Consider the following 24133-nt stretch of genomic DNA (forward strand, 5'->3'; position numbering starts at 1 on the left):
GTGTGTGTGTGTATGTATGTATGTATGTATGTATGTCCGGGATTGGCATCTGAACCGTCGCAGCTACAGCCACAAAATTTTGCACAGTCACACGTCTGGACCCCGAGAGCGTCATAGGCTATGTTGTGAGGTGAAATTTTAACCCCGCGCTTTCCAATTCACCAAACAATTTTGCCCCTATCTACATAATGGGGAAAAAGTGAAAGGAAAAGTGTTGGATGCGTCGCAGCTACAGGCACAACATTTTGCACAGTCACACGTCTGGACCCCGAGAGCGTCATAGGCTATGTTGTGAGGTGAAATTTTAACCCCGCGCTTTCCAATTCACCAAACAATTTTGCCCCTATCTACATAATGGGGAAAAAGTGAAAGCAAAAGTGTTGGAGGCGTCGCAGCTACAGGCACAAAATTTTGCACAGTCACACGTCTGGACCCCGAGAGCGTCAAAGCTATGTTGTAAGGTGAAATTTTAACCCCGCTCTTTCCAATTCACCAAACAATTTTGCCCCTATCTACATAATGGGGAAAAAGTGAAAGGAAAAGTGTTGGAGGCAAATTAACAGCTGCCAGATGTGAACAAAGGGGACTTAAAGAATGACAGCGATAGCGCCAAAGAGTATATACTGTACAGTTGCTAAGGTGGGGCCCCGACATTAGATAATCACCACACCACCACGGGGATATGAACACACACACAAAATGCGCCACACACTACCACGTGCTCGAACACATATACGACCCTCAGCGCACATTTCACCACACATACACCAACCTCGCCACATAAAAGTCGAAACACAAAAGTCGCCGCTCAAAACTCGCCACGCGCAAAACTCTCCACATGCAAAACTCGCCACACGTGCAAAACTCACCTCATGGAAAACTCGCCACACGCAAAACTTGCACACGCGGAAAAATTGCCACATGCACAAAAGTTGCAACACATGCAAAAGTTGCCTCACACAAAACTTGCACATACTCAAAAGGCACCACACATAAAACTCGCCACGCGCAAAACTCGCCATGCGCAAAACTTGCTGCACACAACTTGCTACACTAACCTGTCACATGCAACTCGACACACAAAAAGTTGCTACACGCATGTCGCCACACAAAACTCATCTCACAAAAGTCGCTACATGCATGTCGCCACACGCAACTCAACACACACAACTTGACACACGAAACCCGCCCTAAAACACACACAAGTCTGGTATTATCCTTCAAAAATAAAAATCCGATTAATAAGCTGAAAAACTACAAGAGCAACAAATGTACCATATAGGAATCCGGCAGCTGTCAGTCACATGACCAGTCTATTATGTGTATGTGTGAGCTAATATATACTGCCAGGGGGTGGGCTTACTATTGGCTGGGGATTTATCAGGCTGCCAATTTAGCTTACAAATACTGAGGTAAAAATACTGACCAAATAACGTGTGAACGAGGGCTAATACAGGAGGAGATGACATACAGATATATACTATATACAGGAGGAGATGACACACAGGTATATACTATTTACAGGGGAGATGACACACAGGTATATACTATATACAGGAGATGACACACAGATATATACTATATACAGGAGAGATGACACACAGGTATATACTATATAGAGGAGGAGATGACATACAGGAACATACTACATACAGGATGAGATGACACACAGGTATATACTATATACAGGAGCAGATTACCTACAGGTACAGTATATAGTATATACAGGAGGAGATGACATACAGGTATATGCTATGTATAGGAGGAGATGACATACAGGTATATACTATATACAGGAGGAGATGACACACATATATACTATATATAGGTGAGATGACACACAGGTATATACTATATACAGGAGATTACATACAGGTATATCTAATATATAAAGCTGAATGTGTGTATGTATGTATGTATGTATGTATGTATGTGTGTATGTCCGGGATTGGCATCTGCACCGTCACAGCTACAGCCACAAAATTTTGCACAGTCACACGTCTGGACCCCGAGAGCGTCATAGGCTATGTTGTGAGGTGAAATTTTAACCCCGCGCGTTCCAATTCACCAAACAATTTTGCCCCTGTCTACATAATGGGGAAAAAGTGAAGGGAAAAGTGTTGGAGAAAAATTGACAGCTGCCAGATGTGAACAATGGGGACTTAAAGAATGAGAGCGATGGCGCCAAAGAGTATATACCGTACAGTTGCTAAGGTGGGGCCCCGACACAAACACAAAATGCGCCACACACTACCACGTGCTTGAACACATATACGACCCTCAGCGCACATTTCACCACACATACACCAACCTCGCCACATAAAAGTCGAAACACAAAAGTCACCACTCAAAACTCGCCACACGCAAAACTCGCTACATGCAAAACTCGCCATATGCAAAACTAGGCTCACGCAAAACTCGCCACACGCAAAACTCACCTCATGGAATACTCACCTCATGCAAAACTTGCACACACAGAAAAATTGCCACATGTACAAAAGTTGCACCACATGCAAAAGTTGACTCACACAAAACTTGCACATACTCAAAACGCACCACACATGAAACTCGCCACGCGCAAAACTCGCCATGCTCAAAACTTGCTGCACACAACTTACTATACTAACCTGTCACATGCAACTCGACACACAAAATGTTGCTACACGCATGTCGCCACACAAAACTCATCTCACAAAAGTCACTACATGCATGTCGCCACACGCAACTCAACACACACAACTTGATACATGAAACTCGCCCTGAAACACACACAAGTCTGGTATTGTCCTTCAAAAATAAAAATCTGATTAATAAGCAGACAAACTACAAGAGCAACAAATGTACCATATAGGAAATACGGCAGCTGTCAGTCACATGACCTGTCTATTATGTGTATGTGTGAGCTAATATATACTGCCAGGGGGTGGGCTTACTGTTGGCTGGGGATTTATCAGGCTGCCAATAGCAACCAATCACAGCTCAGCTTCTATTTTGCTACAGTTAATTAATCTGAGCTCTGATTGGTTAATATAGGCAACAAAGACATTCTCAGTATAACAAAGCTAATATATGTTGTGAAATTCTTCTATTAGCTTAGTTTTTGCCTTTTAATAATTACATTTCTATCTATTTGTTTTGTGGTTTTTGTGTGCAGAATAAATTTTTGTTAACACATTCTATTTTGCTAACAGCAGTCATTAACCCGGGCGAAGCCGGGTAGTACAGCTAGTCATATCATATATTTCAAGAGGAGGGGCTTTTCTGCTGGTGTTTCAACCACATTTTTAAAAAAATCTTAAAGTTCACATGAGCAATAATACTATATTCCTACATGAATACAAAAGGAACATATAAATGTAAAACAAAATTGGATTAAGATGTGTGAAATTTAAAAAGAGATTAACCCCTTAACGACCGCCGATACACCTTTTAACGGCGGCCGCTAAGGGTACTTAAACCACAGCGCCGTTAATTAACGGCGCTGTGGAAAAAGTGAATAGCGCCCCCCAGAGTCGGATTTTCTCTGGAGTCTCGGTTGCCGGGGGTAGCTATCTGGCCGAGACCCCAAAGAACATGATCGGGGTCGGTTTTTACCGACCCCTGTTTTGCGATCACCGGTAATTAACTGTTTACCGGCGACCGCAAAAAAAAAAAAAAAGCGATGTCATTTCTCTGTCCTCTGATGTGATCGCACATCAGAGGACAGAGAAATAGGGGGATTCGGGGACCCTGTTATACTTACCGGTGTCCCTGGGTCCTCCTGCTTCTTCTGCTGGCCGCCGGCTTCTTGCTCCGGTAAGAAAATGGCGGGCGCATGCACAGTGCGCCCGCCATGATCTGCTGGCCGGCAGAAGAAAATTCTTCCTCTTTTTTTATTTTGGTCACTGTGAGATCCTATCACAGTGATCAAAATAAAAAAAATAGTAAATAACCCCCCCCCTTTATCACCCCCTTAGTAAGAAAAAAATAATAAAATAAAAAAAATGTATGAATTTCTATTTTCCAAGTAGGGTTAGGGTTAGGGGTAGGGTTAGGGGTAGGGTTAGGGGTAGGGGTAGGGTTAGGGGTAGGGTTAGGGGTAGGGTTAGGGTTAGGGTTAGGGCTAGGGTTAGGGTTAGGGTTAGGGCTAGGGTTAGGGGTAGGGTTAAGGGTAGGGTTAGGGTTAGGGGTAGGGTTAGGATATGTGCACACATAGAATGGTTCTCTGCGGATTTTTCTGCAGCGGATTTGATAAATCCGCAGGACCAAAACGCTGCGTTTTTCCTGCGGATTTATCGCGGATGTACCACGGTTTTTGTGCGGATTCCACTGCGGTTTTACACCTGCGGTTTTCTATTATGGAGCAGGTGTAAAACTGCTGCGGAATCAGCAGAAAGAATTGACTGTTGTGAACTCTATTTTTGGGCTCCCTCTAGTGGTCACAAGCGGTACTGTGTAGTGTTGTCTTTCTGCAGGTTGGCTTCATCACCTGGTTCGTTATCCTTGGTTGTTTTCCTATTTAGCTCACCTGGATACTCAGTTCCTTGCCTGCTATCAATGTATTCAGTGCTCTTCAGATTCCTGGTGACTACCTTGCTCCCAGTCTCTCCAAGACAAGCTAAGTTTTTGTTTGTTCAGTTTCTGATTATCAGCGTTCATCATGTTTTTTGTCCAGCTTGTTAAAATGTGATTTCTTACTTGCTGGTTGCTCTAGGGGACTGAGTTTCTCCCCTCACACCGTTAGTTGGCGTGGGGGTTCTTGAAATCTCAGTGTGGATATTTTGTTAGGGTTTTTTACTGACCGCATAGACCCCTTTTCTATTTTCTGCTATCTAGAATTAGTGGGCCTCTTTTGCTGAATCTGCTTTCACCCCTGTGTATGTGCCTTCCTCTTACCTCACCGTTATTATATGTTGGGGGCTTCTATATCTTTTGGGGATTATTTCTCTGGAGGCAAGAGAGGTCTTTCTTTCTCTCTAGGGGTAGTTAGTTCCTCAGGCTGGCTCGAGACATCTAGGATTTTAGACACGTTCACCGGCTGCCTCTAGTGTGGTTGGATAGGTTCAGTTTTGCGGTCAGTCCAGTTTTCCACCTCCCTAGAGCTTGTCCTATGTTTAGTCACCTTGCTGGAGTAATTTGTGATCCTCAACCACTAAGGATCATAACAATTGACATGCTGCGGAATGTAAACCGCTGCGTTTCTGTGTGTTTTTTTCCGCAGCATGGGCACAGCGTTTTATGTTTCCCATAGGTTTACATTGTACTGTAAACTCATGGGAAACTGCTGCGGACCCACAGCTGCGGAAACGCTGCGGATCCGCAGCAAAATCCGCAACATGTGCACATAGCCTTAGGGTTAGGGTTAGGGCTTGGGTTAGGGTTAGAGCTAGGATTAGGGTTAGAGCTAGGGTTAGGGCTAGGGTTGGGGCTAAAGTTAGGGTTAGGGTTGGGGCTAGGTTTAGGGCTAAAGTTAGGGTTAGGGCTAGGGTTGGGGCTAAAGTTAGGGTTAGAGTTGGGATTAGGATTTGGATTAGGGTTGGCATTAGGGTTACATTTGGGATTAGGGTTAGGTTTGGGATTAGGGTTAGGTTTGGGATTAGGGTTAAGGCTAGGGTTGGGATTAAGGATAGGGGTGTATTGGGATTAGGGTTAGGTTTTGAGGTTAGGGTTGAGATTAGGATTAGGGGGGTGTTGGGTTTAGGGTTTTGATTAGGGTTATGGTTAGCTTTGGGATTAGGGTTAGGGGTGTTTTGGGGGTTAGGGTTGTGATTAGGATTATGGATCGGGTTGGGATTAGGGTTAGGGGTGTGTTGGGGTTAGGGTTGGAGTTAGAATTGGGGGGTTTCTACTGTTTAGGTACATCAGGGGGTCTCTAAACGCCACAGCCAATTTTGTGCTCAAAAAGTAAAATGGTGCTCCCTACCTTCTGAGCTCTGCCGTGCGCCCAAACAGTGGTTTACCCCCACATATGGGGCATCAGCGTACTCGGGATAAATTGGACAACAACTTTTGGGGTCCAATTTCTCCTGATACCCTTGTGAAAATAAAAACTTGGGGGCTAAAAAATCTTTTTTTGTGGAAAAAAAAAATATTTTTTATTTTCACGACTCTGCATTATAAACTTCTGTGAAGCACTTGGGCATTCAAAGTTCTCACCACACATCTAGATAAGTTCCTTGGGGGGTCTAGTTTCCAAAATGGGGTCACTTCTGGGGGTTCTCTACTGTTTAGGTATATCTGGGGCTCTGCAAATTCAACATAACGCCCGCAGACCATTCTATCAAAGTCTGCATTCCAAAACGGCACTCCTTCCCTTCCGAGCTCAGCCATGCACCTAAACAGTGGTCCCCCCCACACATGGGGTATCAGTGTAACTCACGACAAATTGGACATCAACTTTTGGGGTCCAATTTCTCTTGTTACCTTTGTGAAAATAAAAATTGGGGGCTAAAAAAATCTTTTTTGTGAAAAAAATATTTTTTTTTGTTTTCACGACTCTGCATTATAAACTTCTGTGAAGCACTTGGGCATTCAAAGTTCTCACAACACATCTAGATAAGTTCCTTGGGGGGTCTAGTTTCCAAAATGAGGTCACTTGTGGGGGGTTTCTACTGTTTAGGTACATCGGGGGCTCTGCAAACGCAACATAATGCCTGCAGACCATTCTATCAAAGTCTGCATTCCAAAACGGCACTCCTTCCCTTCTAAGCTCTGCCATGCGCCCAAACAGTGGTTTATCCCCAACATATGGGGTATCAGCCTACTCAGCATAAATTGCACAAAAAATTTTGGGGTCCAATTTCTCCTGTTACCTTTGTGAAAGTAAAAAATTGGGGGTGAAAAGATCATTTTTGTGGAAAAAATATGATTTTTTTATTTTCATGGCTCTACATTATAAACTTCTGTGAAGCAGTTGGGGGTTCCTAGTGCTCACCACACATCTAGATAAGCTCTTTGGGGGGTCTAGTTTCCAAAATGGAATCACTTGTGGGGGGTTTCTACTGTTTAGGTACATCAGGATCTCTGCAAATGCAACATGACACCTGCAGACCATCCCATCAAAGTCTGCATTCCAAGCGGCGCTCCTTCCCTTCCGAGCCCTGATGGGTGCCCAAACAGTGCCCTCCCCCCACATATGGGGTATCAGCGTACTCAGGACAAACTGGTCAACAGATTTTGTGGTCCAATGTCTCCTGTTACCCTTGATAAAATAAAAAATTGCAGGCTAAAAAATAATTTTTGAGTGAAAAAAAAGGCTTTTCACGGCTCTACGTTATAAACTTCCGTGAAGCACCTGGGGGTTTAAAGTGCTCACCACACATCTAGATAAGTTCCTTAAGGGGTCTAGTTTCCAAAATGGTGTCATTTGTGGGGGGTTTCCACTGTTTAGGCACATCAGGGGCTCTCCAAACGCGACATGGCATCCGATCTCAATTCCAGCCAATTCTACATTGATAAAGTAAAACGGCACTCCTTCTCTTCCAAGCTCTGCAGTGCGCCCAAACAGTGGTTTACCCCCACATATGGGGTATCGACGTACTCAGGAGAGGTTGCACAACAACATTTGTTGTCTAATTTCTCCTGTTACCCTTGTGAAAATAAAAATTTGGGGGCAAAAAGATCATTTTTGTAGAAAAAATGTGATTTTTTATTTTCACGGCTCTACGTTATAAACTTCCGTGAAGCACCTGGGGGATCAAAGTGCTCACCACACATCTAGTTAAGTTCCTTATGGGGTCTAGTTTCCAAAATGGTGTCACTTGTGGGGGGTTTCCACTGTTTAGGCACATCAGGGGCTCTCCAAACGCGACATGGCGTCCGATCTCAATTCCAGCCAATTCTACATTGAAAAAGTAAAACGGCACTCCTTCTCTTTCAAGCTCTGCGGTGCGCCCAAACAGTGGTTTACCCCCACATATGGGGTATCGACGTACTCAGGAGAAATTGCAAAACAACTTTTTTGGTCTAATTTCTCCTATTACCCTTGTGAAAATAAGAATTTGTGGGCAAAAATATCATTTTTGTGTAAACAAATGCGATTTTTTATTTTCACGGCTCTACGTTATAAACTTCTGTGAAGCACTTGGGGGCTCAAAGTGCTCACCACACATCTAGTTAAGTTCCTTAAGGGGTCTAGTTTCCAAAATGGTGTCACTTGTGGAGCGTTTCCACTGTTTAGGCACATCAGGGGCTCTCCAAACGTGACATGGCATCCGATCTCAATTCCAGCCAATTCTGCATTGAAAAAGTCAAACGGCACTCCTTCTCTTCCAAGCTCTGCGGTGCGCCCAAACAGTGGTTTACCCCCACATATGGGGTATCAGCGTTTTCAGGAGAAATTGCACAACAAAATGTATGGTTAAATTTCTGTTTTTACACTTGTGAAAATAAAAAAATATGGTTCTGAATTAAAGTGTTTGCAAAAAAAGTTAAATGTTCATTTTTTCCTTCCACATTGTTTGAGTTCCTGTGAAGCACGTAAAGGGTTAATAAACTTCTTGAATGTGGTTTTAAGTACCTTGAGGGGTGCAGTTTTTAGAATGGTGTCACACTTGGTTATTTTCTATCATATAGACCCCTCAAAATGACTTCAAATGTGATGTGGTCCCTAAAAAAAAATGGTGTTGTAAAAATGAGAAATTGCTGGTCAAATTTTAACCCTTATAACTCCCTAACAAAAAAAAATTTTGTTTCCAAAATTGTGCTGATGTAAAGTAGACATGTCGGAAATGTTATTTATTAACTATTTTGTGTGACATATCTCTCTGATTTAAGGGCATAAAAATACAAAATTTGAAAATTGCAAAATTTTAAAAATTTTCACCATATTTCCATTTTTTTCATAAATAATCGCAAGTAATATCGAAGAAATGTTACCACTAGCATGAAGTACAACATATCATGAAAAAACAATCTCAGAATCAGCAGGATCCGTTAAAGCGTTCCAGAGTTATAACCTCATAAATTGACAGTGTTCAGAATTGTAAAAATTGGCTCGGTCATTAAGTACCAAATTGGCTCTGTCACTAAGGGGTTAAAGACACTTACAAAAGATCTGTTGTACTTCTTAAATTTAAACAATGTAAATCTTTATAAAGTATAAAGTAAAAACATTAAAACCAAGACAAGATAAAGCATTTAAATGGGTGATCTGAAATACAAATTAATTTTAATCCTGAATCCCTATCTAATTAATGCAATAGTAATCTAATCTATTTTTCTAATATATCTATCTATACATGTATTTTTTTTAACTAACCTTCAATGACATCACTTGCAGGGACGGCGCTGGTCACTGCACGCTGGGTATTCTGACAACACGCACTGACAGTGCGCTCTATTGCCGACTGGCTACTGCTGATCTGAGCTGGCAAGAAAGTGCGCTGTCATTGTGCACATCGCACAGTGACACCGCAGGGACTAACCCAACCCCTGAAATGAAATTCCCTGATGACACTTAATTTCAGGGAGGGTGCAGGAGCTGCGCAATGAATCCCCATGCTGGATTCTTCCTCCTGCAAACTCTGTTCCATCTTGTGTCTTTCCTTTGTCCCATCTGCCTTATTAGAGCCACTGCCACCCAATATATTCCCTTTGTCCCTTGATAAAGTCCACTCCAACTTACTACAGTGCTGTGCAAATTAATTGGGACCAAGCATTTTTTAAGTAAAATCGTAAGTTGGTTACCAGTCAGTGATTCAAACCAGTTTTAATATATAATAAATAATTCTTGGTCAACTAGCCAGTGGAAAAAGGTAAATTTCAGAATTAGTATGTAACAGTGGATTATAACATTTTATTTTTTTGCTTTGTCCCAATTAATTTGCACAGCACTGTATCTCTGGGCGACCTCCCACAGAGCTTTGGCATCACATCAATGCACTCTTTCTTTTCCCTGCCACAGTCCATTTAAACCACATCATCCAAGATCACTTTCACATTGTGTGATCGTTCCCTTCCTGCCACCTTGTGTTGTTTCCGTTTCTGATAACCCATGCTAATATTATCTCTCCCCTTCCAATCCTCAATGTATTGGGGGGTAGGGCACCCAGACTACTTGTTTATATTGGCCACATAAGTTCCTGATGGAGGCTCTGACTGCCACAATAATCTAAAATAAGGGGAATTCTCCAAGTAGAATAAAGAATTAAATTAAACCTAAGTAGCACTTCTACAACATGGTTCCCTTTAGTGTACACCTGAAAAATACCATCTGAGGTGACTGGTACTATGTAAGTCTTTCACTAATTTTATTTTCTGTTTTATATACAATATCTATCAAATGTGTATGCAAAAACTCTTACTGTCTCACTTATTCATTCTCATCTGGACTATTGTAACTCTCTACTAATCGGCCTCACTCTTACCAAACTCTCCCCGCTCCAATCTGTCCTGAATGCTGCTGCCAGGATCATATTCCTCACCAACCGTTACACCGATGCCTCTACCTTGTGCCAGTCATTACACTGGCTACCCATCCACTCCAGAATCCAGTACAAAACTACTACCCTCATCCACAAAGCACTCCATGGCTCAGCACCACCCTACATCTCCTCTCTGGTCTCAGTCTACCACCCTACCCGTGCCCTCCGCTCCGCTAATGACCTCAGGTTAGCATCCTCAATAATCAGAACCTCCCACTCCCATCTCCAAGACTTTACACGTGCTGTGCCGATTCTTTGGAATGCACTACCTAGGTTAATACGATTAATCCCCAATCCCCACAGTTTTAAGCGCGCCCTAAAAACTAATTTGTTCAGATTGGCCTACCGCCTCAACGCATTAACCTAACTATCCCTGTGTGGCCTAATAAAAAAAAATAAAAAAAAAACATAATCAGGTTCCTCGCATCATGTTCTCATACACTTTATGCAGTCAATAGCCTCTGTGTCTGTACTGCTACATACTTAGGCAGTTAACTGGTTCATGCAGCTTTACATGAACACCCGAGCCTTACACTATGGCTGGTCCAAATAACTAAAGCAATTGTTACCATCCACCTCTCGTGTCTCCCCTTTTCCTCATAGTTTGTAAGCTTGCGAGCAGGGCCCTCATTCCTCCTGGTATCTGTTTTGAACTGTGATTTCCGTTATGCTGTAATGTCTATTGTCTGTACAAGTCCCCTCTATAATTTGTAAAGCGCTGTGGAATATGTTGGCGCTATATAAATAAAATTATTATTATTATTATTATAAGACAGAGGTAGAACATGTAAAGGCTGTTGAGCTCATGAAAAGTACAGCTCAGACCATCGTTATCCATAGTTCCAGTACGTGTTTTCATCACAATCATAACTCTAAAAGCAAATGGCTTTATTTACTAGAGGGGAAAGCTAGGTTAAAATAGCTACATGCTGCAAGCCCTTTATACCTAGAATAGCCCTCACCACTGGCTACCCCTATTAGTTTATGTAGATTCATGCTTACTAGATAAAATAACAGTTCCTTTCCAATGTGAATAATATTGTAAAACTGGGTTTGGTAGCTACTCCCCTTTGTACAGCAAATAAGTATACCGCTATTTTTTACATATTCAATGAAGATATATTTTGGGCCAGAAGCAGTGTGAAAGACTGGTGGAAAGCATGCCAAGACGCATGAAAGCTGTGATTAAAAATCATGGTTATTCCACAAAATATTGATTTCTGAACTCTTCATTAGTTAAAACATTAGTATTGTTGTTTCTAAATGATTATGATCTTGTTTTTTCTGCATTACTTGAGGTCTGCAAGCACTCTTTTGTTTTGTTTTAATTTGGACCATTTCTCCTTTTCAGAAAAAAAATACAACATTTATTGCTTGGAAATTCGGAGACATGTTGTCAGAAGTTTATAGAATAAAAAAACAATTTACATTTTACTCAAAAATATACCTATAAAGAGAAAAATCAGACAAACTGAACATTTTGCAGTGGTCTCTTGATTTTTGCCTGAGCTGAATTTGACTTAGAGATTGAATTAAGGAGCCAAAAGTAATCAAGAATCAATTCACTAAAATCTTTCTCATAAACTATTGTATGAGATCACTAATTTGCTATGGTCTCATCTTTTTAACATATTGAGAAAAAAAATTATAAAAAAACCCAATATTCACATCTACCCACCAGTCACACTTGTCCTTCCTATTGCCCATTAGAGAAACGTTTGGTTAGTCTTAAAAGTTAAAGACATTTAGGATTTACACGAAGTCCACGATCAGCTTAGAAGAGATTACTTAAAAATATCTTCAAAGGATACAAACGTCTCCAAGAATATTGGAAAATTTTGCTCATTGTATCTTTATGATGAATGTGAATGTTAATGAATAAAATTAATAGTTTTATGTGGATTATTTGCCCAAAATTACTGAGTAACGAACACTCCGCCTGACTCAGTAAACATCACATAGCTACCAAAATTAGCATGGTCTAGAGCTTAATTCAGCTCCGTGTGTGACAATGTTACCATCATGATGTCCCATTATTCATTCCTTGACCTTACCCAAACCGTGATATAAATGGTGTCCTAAATTTATCTCCCCTCGTGGCGGCAGCATGCAGTTCCTCTTCTTCCTCTGCTTTCTGCTTCATTAAGTGCTTTGGACAGCAGTTTCCAGCAGCCAGTATCATTCAAATGTCTTTCCTTTGTGCCGTCTTTTCAACTAATGTCTTAATAAAAAGCTTTGAAGATTTTCTGTAAATGAACATTATAAATTATGCTGATGGAGAAAACAGATTCTCTCTCTGAAGCGAAATGTCTTCACTAATTAATATTAATACTTTTTATACTGCATATCTACTATTTAAATACATACATACAAAACGTATTCAGAAGTGATCTTATATTAGTTTCTTCCATCTCCTCTACCCTAATAGAGCTTAAAATATTATTTTTGTTTCTCACATTTTTACACGATAGGTCAGTGTCAGTGATCCTCAACCTTTATTGTATTTAGAGACTTTCTCTATGAGAGTCTTGAGCTACATTCAAAAGCCCCCAAAGTAGTGACACACAAAGCCGGAATTATTGGTAGAATGATAACTAAAGATTCCCCAAATAAATCATACTGACATTCAGGAGTTCCAACCTAACTGTAGTGCTATTGCTGGTGCACCTGGACAGTGTCCCCTTCTCCCTTTGTGCAGGTACGCTGACTCACTCACTGCACCGGTCCTTGTCACAGACCCCGGCGTCTCCTTCTTCCTGCTGCTGTGCATGCTGCACTGTGTGTCGGTAATTCACACGCTCCTCTGTCCTTAAAGGGGCAGCGTACGCACATGGTAAATGCCTCCAGCTAACATTTGCGAGGCATTTAGTTAATGTATTCATCTGCAAGGTGTATTCCAGCCAATAACTGGGAGACATCTTGTATATAAGGAACTCTCCCCAATTGGGAGGTGCCTGAGCAACCACTATAGTTAGAAGATTTAGTGTGTGCAACTTTATGTTGCCAGGTCATCCATCCCTAGTCTGTTAATGTTTCCCATGTCCCATATCCTGTGTCCTGTTAGTCCAGTATAGTTACTTGTTGTTCCCGTGTCCGCTTCGGCAGTGTCCATACTCTTAAACCGCACAGACAGTAGCTGAACTTTTTCCAGAGAACAGTGGACTTTAACCTGTCCCTGTGGCCGTCTTGTTTGCTTTACAGAGACTGCACAGTCTTAACCTGTCCCTCTGGCCGTCCTGGCAGCTTAGTCTGAACCTGTCCCTGTGGTCATCCTGTCGGCATAGTCTGAACCCATCCGTTTGGCCGTCCCTTCTACTATCGGAGATTGCACAGTCTGAACCTGTGCCAAGTGGCCTTCCTGCCATTTTAGAAGATATCTGCTGTCTTGGGAATCTTGACTTCAATGGACTTAATTCATTTAATGGTGGAGTACTTCTCAACAGACAGCGGTAGTAGGGCTGAAGAGCCTACAAGTTCTATGGTCCTCAGATAAGGCAGCAATAACAACCAATGTTCTTTGCTGTGAATATTTCGTAAACCAATAAAATGTAAATTAAAAGTGCTAGACTGACATTTTTTAAGATAGAGGAAGAAGACAAGAGAAAGGGGAACTTATAGAAAGTAAACCATTTTACTGTCCAGTAAATGTTATATAAAGCACAAGGTATACGGTGCATAGGAATATTCAGTATTTCCACTTCAGCTCTCTATAGAAAACCTGAGTTACTTTTTCAACTGTGTTTCGTGTGCTTACAATCTGCATTATCTCCAGGTTCTGGGAATTTGGAAGGTTTACTTATTAATCATATCTAAAATTTTCTAAAGAAAGTTCTTTTTTTTTTGCAGAAAAAATAAGCATGCTGTCGACCTTCATCGTACCATTCAAGTTTATCGATCCTGGGGCAAGCAGCATGGATGATGAAGATAATTTAAGTAGGTACCTTATGCCTGGTTGATCGAATGTTTTATTAAAATGGCTTTTCTTTGGGTTATTTTTTCTCCATGTCAGAATGGCAATATAGTATTATTTGAACATGTTCTTGCGGTATATTGAAATTAGTATTTTTTATGAGTCCATCTGTAGCTACAAAAATGTTCATTGTAAATGCTCATGGTAGCAGAAAGTAAAACTTTCAAAATTTCAAAGTAATCAGCCTCATCCATTTAAGTTTTATATTTGATAGTCTATGTAGTCAGCAGTGAAGAATCTGATGACAGATCCACTTTATAGGATATTCTGGTCTCAGCAATTTTTTTTTTGTATAACAAAAAGTTACACAGATTTGTCATATACTTTTTGCATCAATTCTTCCAAATGTTTAAGATTTTTGCTTGCAGATTCACTTAGGATAAAATTAAAAAACTGTTCTAGTCACGTCATGGACTGAAATCAACAGCAACTTTCTCCATCTAAATTACTGTAGCTTCATGCCAGGGGGCATCAGAAGTGATAGTAAAACCTGTCGTTTTATGTCTACCTCTTAAAAGAGTTTAAAAGTTTACTGCCCTGTCAATATTAACATGGATTGTGATAGTAAATGCTCTTTGACCCCTTCACCCCTCTGCGGTTTTCCATTTTTCAATTTTTCTATAACTTTTTTATTTTTATGTCAATATCACCGTATGATGACTTGATTTTTGCGAGATGAGTTGTACTTTTAAATGACATGATTGATTTTACCACATCGTGTACTGGAAAATGGGAAGAATGATTCCCCAGGTCAGTACGAATATGCAGATACCAAACATGGATAGGTTTTTTTTTTTATTTAAGTGGTAAAAAAAAATCAGAAATTTGTATGAAAAAAAGGTTTTGCTCTTGTCGCCATTTTCTAAGACCCGTAGCATTTCCATTTTTCAGAAGGGCTTATTTTTTGAGGCTTGATCTGACATTTTTATTGATAACTTTTTGGGGTACATCCGATGCATTGATCTCCTCTTATTGTGTTGTATTGCAATGTTGCAGCAATGAAAAAACATAATACGGGCGTTTTGATTTTTTTCTTGTTACGCCGTTTACCGATCAAATTAATTTACTTTATATTTTAATAGATCGGAAATTTCTGAACGCAGAGATACCAAATATTTATATATTTTTAATTGTTTTATGTTTAATGGTACAAAATGATGTGAACTTTTTAAATTTTTTTTACGTTTATTTTTTACTTTTTAATAGTTCCCTTAAGAGACTTGAAGCTGTGATCTTCTGATCGCTTTTGCTATACATAGCAAGGCTTCACGATCTCCACAGGAGATCCACAGGATCATGATGACAATCACAGGGGTCTTCTGCAGACCCCTGGCTGTCATGACAGTCCATCGGCATCCCGTGATCATATAACAGGAACACCAATGGACAAGATTTGTGACGCACTTCCGGCTGATGCATGTTAATTGCAGTTGTTAATTAGAGGCACTTGGTGGCTGATTAAATCAGCCATCAAGTGATAGGAAAGATGTGGGCTCAGCGCTGGAGCCCGCATCAAAGGCATGGACATGTCCGATTACATAAATATACATCAGCGGTACTGAACCTCTCATTAGTTTCTTGTTATTTGAACCACAGACATCTTGTGTCTCACTAGAGAGAGTTTAGGTTGCATACAGTAGTTTTAACATCTAGCCTGACATTGCAAGAAAAATCGAGCCATGGGGGTGAAATGTCCACTGGGTGGCTCCTCCCAATAACTTGACTTGATTGGATCTAGAAAAAAAACTATAAATGAAGCCATACTTAAAAAAAATATATTTATGCCAAGATTTTAAAATTGCAATGTTTCAGAGTAAAACACGGGTCCTTTTAAGGAAGGACCCTGTAGGGACAACAGACGAATGAAAGGCCTTCTTTAAGTGTCTTTTAACTACACAATAATTGATTGCAGATACAGTATAGACCAAAAGTTTGGACACACCTTCTCATTTAAAGATTTTTCTGTATTTTCATGACTATGAAAATTGTACATTCACACTGAAGGCATCAAAACTATGAATTAACACATGTGGAATTATATACTTAACAAAAAAGGGTGAAACAACTGAAATTATGTCTTATATTCTAGATTCTTCAAAGTAGCCATCTTTTGCTTTGATGACTGCTTTGCACACTCTTGGCATTCTCTTGATGAGCTTCAAGAGGTAGTCACCGGGAATGGTCTTCCAACAATCTTGAAGGAGTTCCCAGAGATGCTTAGCACTTGTTGGCCCTTTTGCCTTCACTCTGTGGTCCAGCTTACCCCAAACCATCTCGATTGGGTCCAGGTCTGGTGACTGGAGGCCAGGTCATCTGGCGTAGCACCCCTTCACTCTCCTTCTTGGTCAAATAGCCCTTACACAGCCTGGAGTTTTGTTTGTGGTCATTGTCCTGTTAAAAAATAAATGATGGTCCAACTAAACGCAAACCGGATGGAATAGCATGCCGCTGCAAGATGCTGTGGTAGCCATGCTGGTTCAGTATGCCTTCAATTTTGAATAAATCCCCAACAGTGTCACCATCAAAGCACCCCCACACCATCACACCTCCTCCTTCATGCTTCACAGTGGGAACCAGGCATGTAGAGTCCGTCCGTTCACCTTTTCTGCATCACACAAAGACACAATGGTTGGAATCAAAGATCTCAAATTTGGACTCATCAGACCAAAGCACAGATTTCCACTGGTCTAATGTCCATTCCTTGTGTTCTTTAGCCCAAACAAGTCTCTTCTGCTTGTTGCCTGTCCTTAGCAGTGGTTTTCTAGCAGCTATTTTACCATGAAGGCCTGCTGCACAAAGTCTCCTCTTAACAGTTGTTGTAGAGATGTGTCTGCTAGGGTTGAGCGAAACAGGTCGGCAATTTTCAGAAGTCGCCGACTTTTGGCAAAGTCGGGTTTCATGAAACCCGACCCGACCCCTGTGTGGGGTCGGCCATGAGGTCGGCGATCTTCTGAATCTGGAATCGGAATTCCGATACCGATTCCCGATATGTTTAAGATATCGGGAATTGGTATCGGAATTCAGATTTAAGTGTAAAATAAAGAATTAAAATAAAAAATATCGCTATACTTACACTCTGACGGGCCCTGGTACTAACCGGGAACCTTCCTTCCTTAGAATCAGCCTTCCAAGACCTGCGGTGACGTCACGGTGACGTCGCGGCTTGTGATTGGTCGCGCGGCCCCCATGTGACCGCTCGTGCGACCAATCACAAGCCGCGACGTCACCGTGACGTCACCGAAGGCCCTGGAAGGGTTGATTCTTAGGAAGGAAGGCTGTCGGAAAGAAGCAGGGCGTGTCCGAAGGTGAGTATATACCTAATAGGAATATACTCACCCTCGGCTTCGTTCCGGCAGCCTTCCTTCCTAAGAATCAGCCCTTCCAGGGCCTTCGGAGACGTCACGGTGACGTCGCGGCTTGTGATTGGTCGCGCGAGCGGTCACATGGGGGCCGCGCAACCAATCACAAGCCGCGATGTCACCGTGACGTCACCGCAGGTCTTGGAAGGCTGATTCTAAGGAAGGAAGGTTCCCGGTTAGTACCAGGGCCCATCAGAGTGTAAGTATAGCGATATTTTTTATTTTAATTCTTTATTTTACACTTAAATATGGATCCCAGGGCCTGAAGGAGAGTTTCCGCTCCTTCAGACCCTGGGAACCATTGGAAACCCAATGCACTGCATTGGGTTTCGAGTTTCAGCCGACCCCGACCCCGACTTTTTTATAGGATCGGCCGATTTCACTCGACCCGACTTTTGAAAAAGTCGGGTTTCGTGAAACCCGACCCGATCCTATAAAAGTAAAGGTCGCTCAACCCTAGTGTCTGCTGCTAGAACCCTGTGTGGCATTGACCTGGTCTCTAATCTGAGCTGCTGTTAACCTGCGATAACCTGAGGCTGGTGACTCAGTTAACCTTATCCTCAGAAGAAGAGGTGACTCTTGGTCTTCCTTTCCTGGGGCGGTCCTCATGTGTGCCAGTTTCTTTGTAGCGCTTCATGGTTTTTGCCACTGCACTTGGGGACACTTTCAAAGTTTTCCCAATTTTTTGGACTGACTGACCTTCATTTCTTAAGGTAATGATGGCCACTCGTTTTTCTTTACTTAGCTGCTTTTTTCTTGTCATAATACAAATTCTAACAGTCTATTCAGTAGGACTATCAGCTGTGCATCCACCAGACTTCTGCACAACACAACCGATGGTCGCAACCCCATTTATAAGGCAAGAAATCCCACTTATTAAACCTGACAAGGCACACCTGTGAAGTGAAAACCATTCCCGGTGACTACCTCTAGAAGCTCATCAAAAGAATGCCAAGAGTGTGCAAAGCAGTCATCAAAGCAAAAGGTGGCTACTTTGAAGAACCTAGAATATCAGACATACTGTAATTTCAGTTGTTTCACACTTTTTTGTTAAGTATATAATTCCACATGTGTTAATTCATAGAATTGATGCCTTCAGTGTGAATGTACAATTTTCATAGTCATGAAAATACAGAAAAATCTTTAAATGAGAAGGTGTGTCCAAACTTTTGGTCTGTACTTTATGTCACTACAATGAATTATATTAAGTATGGATGCTGCAGATAGTAGATCAAAGAATCAATCATGAGCCAGATTCACCTGTTATCTTGCAGATAATATATGTCTAAAGGTAAAATCAAAGGCTGGCATTTGCTTTTCTCACTTGTGGTATTTGGAATCAAATGATTCTTGGATTTACATAAAATGCCAGCTTTAAGCTTACGGAGTGAAAGGTAGATCTAAGTAGAGATAAAATTTGTGGAAAAAATAAAAGGAAAAAAAGGAAAAAGTGGTAGTTTGTTTTTTTTTCATGGATAGCTCAGATTAATTACTCATCTAGCAACTACCAAAATCACCTCCAGGCACAATATATATATGCAGTTGTGCTCAAAAGTTTACATACCCCAACAGAATTTTTGCTTTCTTAGCCTTTTCTCAGGGAATATGAATGATAACACCAAAACTTTTTCTCCACTCATGGTTAGTGGTTGGGTGAAGCCATTTATTGTCAAACTACTGTGTTTTCTCTTTTTAAATCATAATAACAACTCAAAACATCCAAATGACCCTGCTCAAAAGTTCACATACCTCATTTCTTAATACCGTGTATTGTCCCCTCTAACATCAATGACAGCTTGAAATCTTTTGTGGTAGTTGTGGATGAGGTTCTTTATTTTCTCAGATGGTTTAGCTGCCCACTCATCTTGGCAAAAAGCCTCCAGTTCCTGTAAATTCCTGGGCTGTCTAGCATGAACTGCGCCCTTGAGATCTCCCCAGAGTGGCTCAATGATATTTAGGTCAGGAGACTGAGATGGTCACTCCAGAACCTTCACTTTGTTCTACTGTAGCCAATGACAGGTCGACTTGGCCTTGTGTTTTGGATCGTTGTCCTGTTGGAACGTCCAATTATGTCCCATGCGCAGCTTCCGAGCTGATGAGTGCAAATTTGCCTCCAGTATTTGCTGATAACGTGCTGCATCTATCTTTCCTTCAACTTTGACCAAGTGCCTTTGTAGCTCACACATCCCCAAAATATCAGCGATCCACCTCCGTGCTTTACAGTAGGAACGGTGTTCATTTCATCATAGGCCTTGTTGACCGCACTCCAAATGTAACGTTTATGGCTGTGGACAAAAAGTTCAATTTTGATCTCATCACTCCAAATTACCTTGTTCCAGAAGTTTTGAGGCTTGTCTCTGTGCTGTTTCGCATATTGTAGGTGAGATACTTTGTGGCATTTGCTCAGTAATGGCTTTCTTCTGGTGACTCAACCATGCAGCCTATTTGTCTTCAAGTGCCTCCTTATTGTTCATCTTGAAACAGCCACACCACTAGTTTTCAGAGAGTCCTGCATTTCAGCTGATGTTATTTGTGGGTTTTTCTTTGCATCCTGAACAATTTTCCTGGCAGTTGTGGACAACATTTTTGTTGGTCTACCTTACCGTGGTTTAGTTTTTACAGGGCCCCTGATTTTCCATTTTTTAATCACAGTTTGAACTCTGCTGACTGGCATTATCAATTCCTTGGATATCTTTTTGTATCCCTTTCCTGTTTTATACAGTTCAATTATCTTTTCCTGTAAATCCGTTGACAATTCTTTTGTTTTCCCCATGACTCACAATCCAGATATGTCAGTGGCTGGATGAAAGATGCAAGAGTCTGTCTGGATCCCAGAAACTCACTCAGCTTTTATGCACACACACTGATTATAAGTAAACAGGTCACCTTTGAGGAATGGATGCTACCTTTAGTAGCCATTCAAACCCATTTGTGTCAACTTCTGTGCATGTTATCAGGCCAAAATCACCAGGGTATGTAAACTTTTGATCAGGGTCATTTGGATGTTTGGGTTGTCATTATGATTTAAAAATAGAAAGCACATTAATTTGACAATAACAGGCTTCACCCAACCACTAACCATGAGTGGAGAAATAATTTTGGTGTTATCATTCATATTCTCTGAAAAAAGGCCAAGAAAGCAAATATTCTGTCGGGGTATGTAAACTCTTGAGCACAACTGTATATATTTTTGGTAAGTGACTTTATAATCTATACCCTTGCCATATTTCATTGGTGTTCCTAGTACAAATTTAAGAATTTACATTTTTTACCATTTTTGTGCCTAAGAAGGCCATCCATAATTCACCCTCCCACAGGGTATTTAAAGGGAATCTGTCACCCCAAAAATCATATATGAGATAAGGCCACCAGCATCAGGGACTTATCTACAGCATTCTGTAATGCAAGACAAGAAGAGGACATGATCGTATGAAGATGGGAGGCGCCGGACCCCGACCGCGACACCCATCGGACCGGACTGCAGCGGGACCGCCCCTGGGTGAGTATAATATGACCTGTTTTTCTTACCTTTCAGGTTACATCGGGGGCTTAGCTACAGCATTACAGAATGCTGTAGATAAGCCCCTGATACCGGTGGCCTTATCTCATATACAATTTTTTGGGTGACAGATTCCCTTTAATGGCCACAATTGAAGCTAATAGTGCAATCTGAAATATATACTAATCTGTAGGGTGCAGTCCTTACCTCCCGTTAAATGCTAATCTCCTACTTCTGATACTGCCTCAGGCAGATACTTTATGACAAACGTCGAGTGGCTTTATTGTCTCTACAGCTGAAACATCCTTTATTCACTGTATTCTATTCCTGGAACTGCTTCCTGAATCATGTCTGTCAGTGTAACATCATTTCTGAGACTGGAGAGAGCTCACTGTGTTAAGAAGACAATCTTTGACTATAGTCGATAGCATTAAGTGTAAGAATAAGAGGTTATACAATGCTTCTCTCCAATATACTCGCTATTTATTGTCCCTAACAGTCCACCATTAGACCACCTGGTGCCATGCTTTTAGCGCAAAGTGCAGAGAAGAAAAGGGTTTATTTGCCAAGTATTGTGTCATTTTCTTACAAGGAGAATCTAAGAGTATAGTAATTTATTTGTGTTTTGCATTGTATACATGCTGGCAATTTCAAAAAGGTGTCCATCATAGGGAGGATGTAATATACATTCTCATTTTCTGGTATAATAATACTGTAGCAACTGTACATTATTAGATTAGAAGTTAGTAATTCCTTCTCTTCACTGTCCTAGCCCTGTGTATGAAAACTCTGGCAAAGTTTGAACGGCTCTTTGGCACTTTACTAAATCTTGAAATAACTATAGCTACCATGAATTTATTTACTTTACATTAGTCAATTTTTATCTTTCATTAAAATATTGTCACAGGTTTACCGTGACACAGAGGAGCCAGTAGACCACAGCATCTGATTTCTCCTACTCCTGCACTGGTCAGAAGCACTTCATCTTCATGTTAAGCTGTATAAATTTGTTTGGGCAGTGCAGGGATTAATCTGCTCAGTTGAGAGCTCCTGGAAGTTTTCCTGCATTAAGACTGTCAGCTGAGCACAGTTAGCCACTTCCATCTCCTATATAATCTGGGCCCTGGCTAGCACTCATTGTCAGGGAAGGCTTATGCTGCGTGGCTGAAAGTTCTTGGTGGTTGCTATTTGAGTAGGCGGTTCCTGGATTTATCTGTGACTGTTGCTAGGTATTGAGTGTGTGATAATTTTGTTTCTTCTCCTACTTTGGTTTAACCCCATCCTCCACTCCCCTGTGCATACCTCTGTTATATGTGTGTGTCTATTTCTATGTTTGGTATTTTTTTGTTACCCCTCTTCATATTACCTTGTTAGTCTGATTGGTGTACTACGGTGCACTACTACTCCCCTCTTCAATGGGTGGGGGAAGGTTACAGACTGAGGGTGGATTCAGGAGCTAAGGCAAGGTATGTGGCCCCGGCATTTTCACCATCAGAAGTAACCTGGGGAACAGGGTGAGCTAGAGTGCCCCTAACATTATGGACAGAGAAGGAGCCCTTGGTCCCGGTGTAACAGGCCAGAATATACCCCGTCCCACACTATGCCTGGGATTAAAGTGGCCTAGGCCAGTGTGTACCCCGGGTATATTCTGGCCTAGGCCAAAGTATACCCCAGGTATAGTCTAGCCTAGGCTAAACTATACCCCTCCAAGCCCAAACATTTTTGTGTTTTTCCTGCTCACCCACCCAAATCACATACTGTATATACTCGAGTATAAGCCAAGATTTTCAGCCCTTTTTAAGCTGAAAGTGCCCCTCTTGGCTTATACTCAAGTCATTGTCCCAGGGGGTCGGCGGGGGAGAGGGAGCTGCTGTCACATACTCACCTGCTCCTGGCGCGGTCCCTGCATTTCTGATGATCTCCGGGCACTGGCAGCTCTTCCTGTGTTCAGCGGACACGTGGTACCGCTCATTAAATTACTGAATATGGACGCGACTCCACTCCCATAGGGGTGGAGCTGCATATTCATTACTTTAATGAGCGGTACCATGTGACCGCTGAACACCGAAACCAACTGCCGGCGCCGAGATCATCTGTCAGTGAGAAGCAGTGATGGCGCCGGGAGCAGGTGAGTATAACGGGGGAGGGTGAGCATTGTGCGACCTTCACCTGTCCCCGTTCCACAGCTGGGTGCCGCTCTGTCTTCCGAGTCCTCTGGCTGTGATGTTCAGGTCAGAGGGCATGATGACATGTTTAGTGTGTGCCCTCTGCCTGAACAGTCACTGCAGATGACGCGGAAGACCCAGTGGCGCCCGGCGGTGGAACGGGGACAGGTGAATATCGCAAGTGTCGTGGGCCTGAGCGACGAGAGGTGAGTATGCCATTTTTTTTTTAATCACAGCAACAGCATATGGAGCATATTACTCTATGGAGCATCTTATGGGGCCTTAATCAACCTTTATGCTGCATTTTATGGGGCAAATGTTTCTATGGAGCATCTTATGGGGCCACTATTAACCTTTATGCAGCATTATATGGGGCAAATGTTTCTATGGAGCATCTTATGGGGCCATTATTAACCTTTATGCTGCATTGTATGGGGCAAATGTTTCTATGGAGGATCTTATGGGGCCATTATTAACATTTATGCTGCATTGTATGGGGCAAATGTCTCTATGGAGTATCTTATGGGGCCTTCATTAATCTTTATGCAGCATTGCATGGGGCAAACGTTTCTATGGAGCATCTTATGAGGCCATTATTAACCTTTATGCAGCATTATATGGGGAAAATGTCTCTATGGAGCATCTTATGGAGCCATAGTCAACCTTTATGCAGCATTATATGGGGCACATTTTCTATGGAGCAACTTATGGGGCCATCATTAACCTTTGTGGAGCAT

At 41.6% G+C, this 24133-nt stretch overlaps 1 protein-coding gene across 1 annotated transcript in view; it reads left to right on the forward strand.

Moving 5' to 3' along the window:
* ADARB2 (adenosine deaminase RNA specific B2 (inactive)) overlaps positions 1 to 24133 on the forward strand; it is an 897867-nt gene that overhangs the window by 517429 nt on the left and 356305 nt on the right. The window contains exon 4 of the mRNA XM_077268554.1: positions 14250 to 14336. Coding sequence (XP_077124669.1) covers positions 14250 to 14336 — 87 coding nt within the window. The remainder of the gene's footprint in view (positions 1 to 14249; positions 14337 to 24133) is intronic.

The sequence above is a fragment of the Ranitomeya variabilis genome, chromosome 6 (genome assembly GCF_051348905.1).
Source record: "Ranitomeya variabilis isolate aRanVar5 chromosome 6, aRanVar5.hap1, whole genome shotgun sequence".
NCBI classification, from domain to species: domain Eukaryota; kingdom Metazoa; phylum Chordata; class Amphibia; order Anura; family Dendrobatidae; genus Ranitomeya; species Ranitomeya variabilis.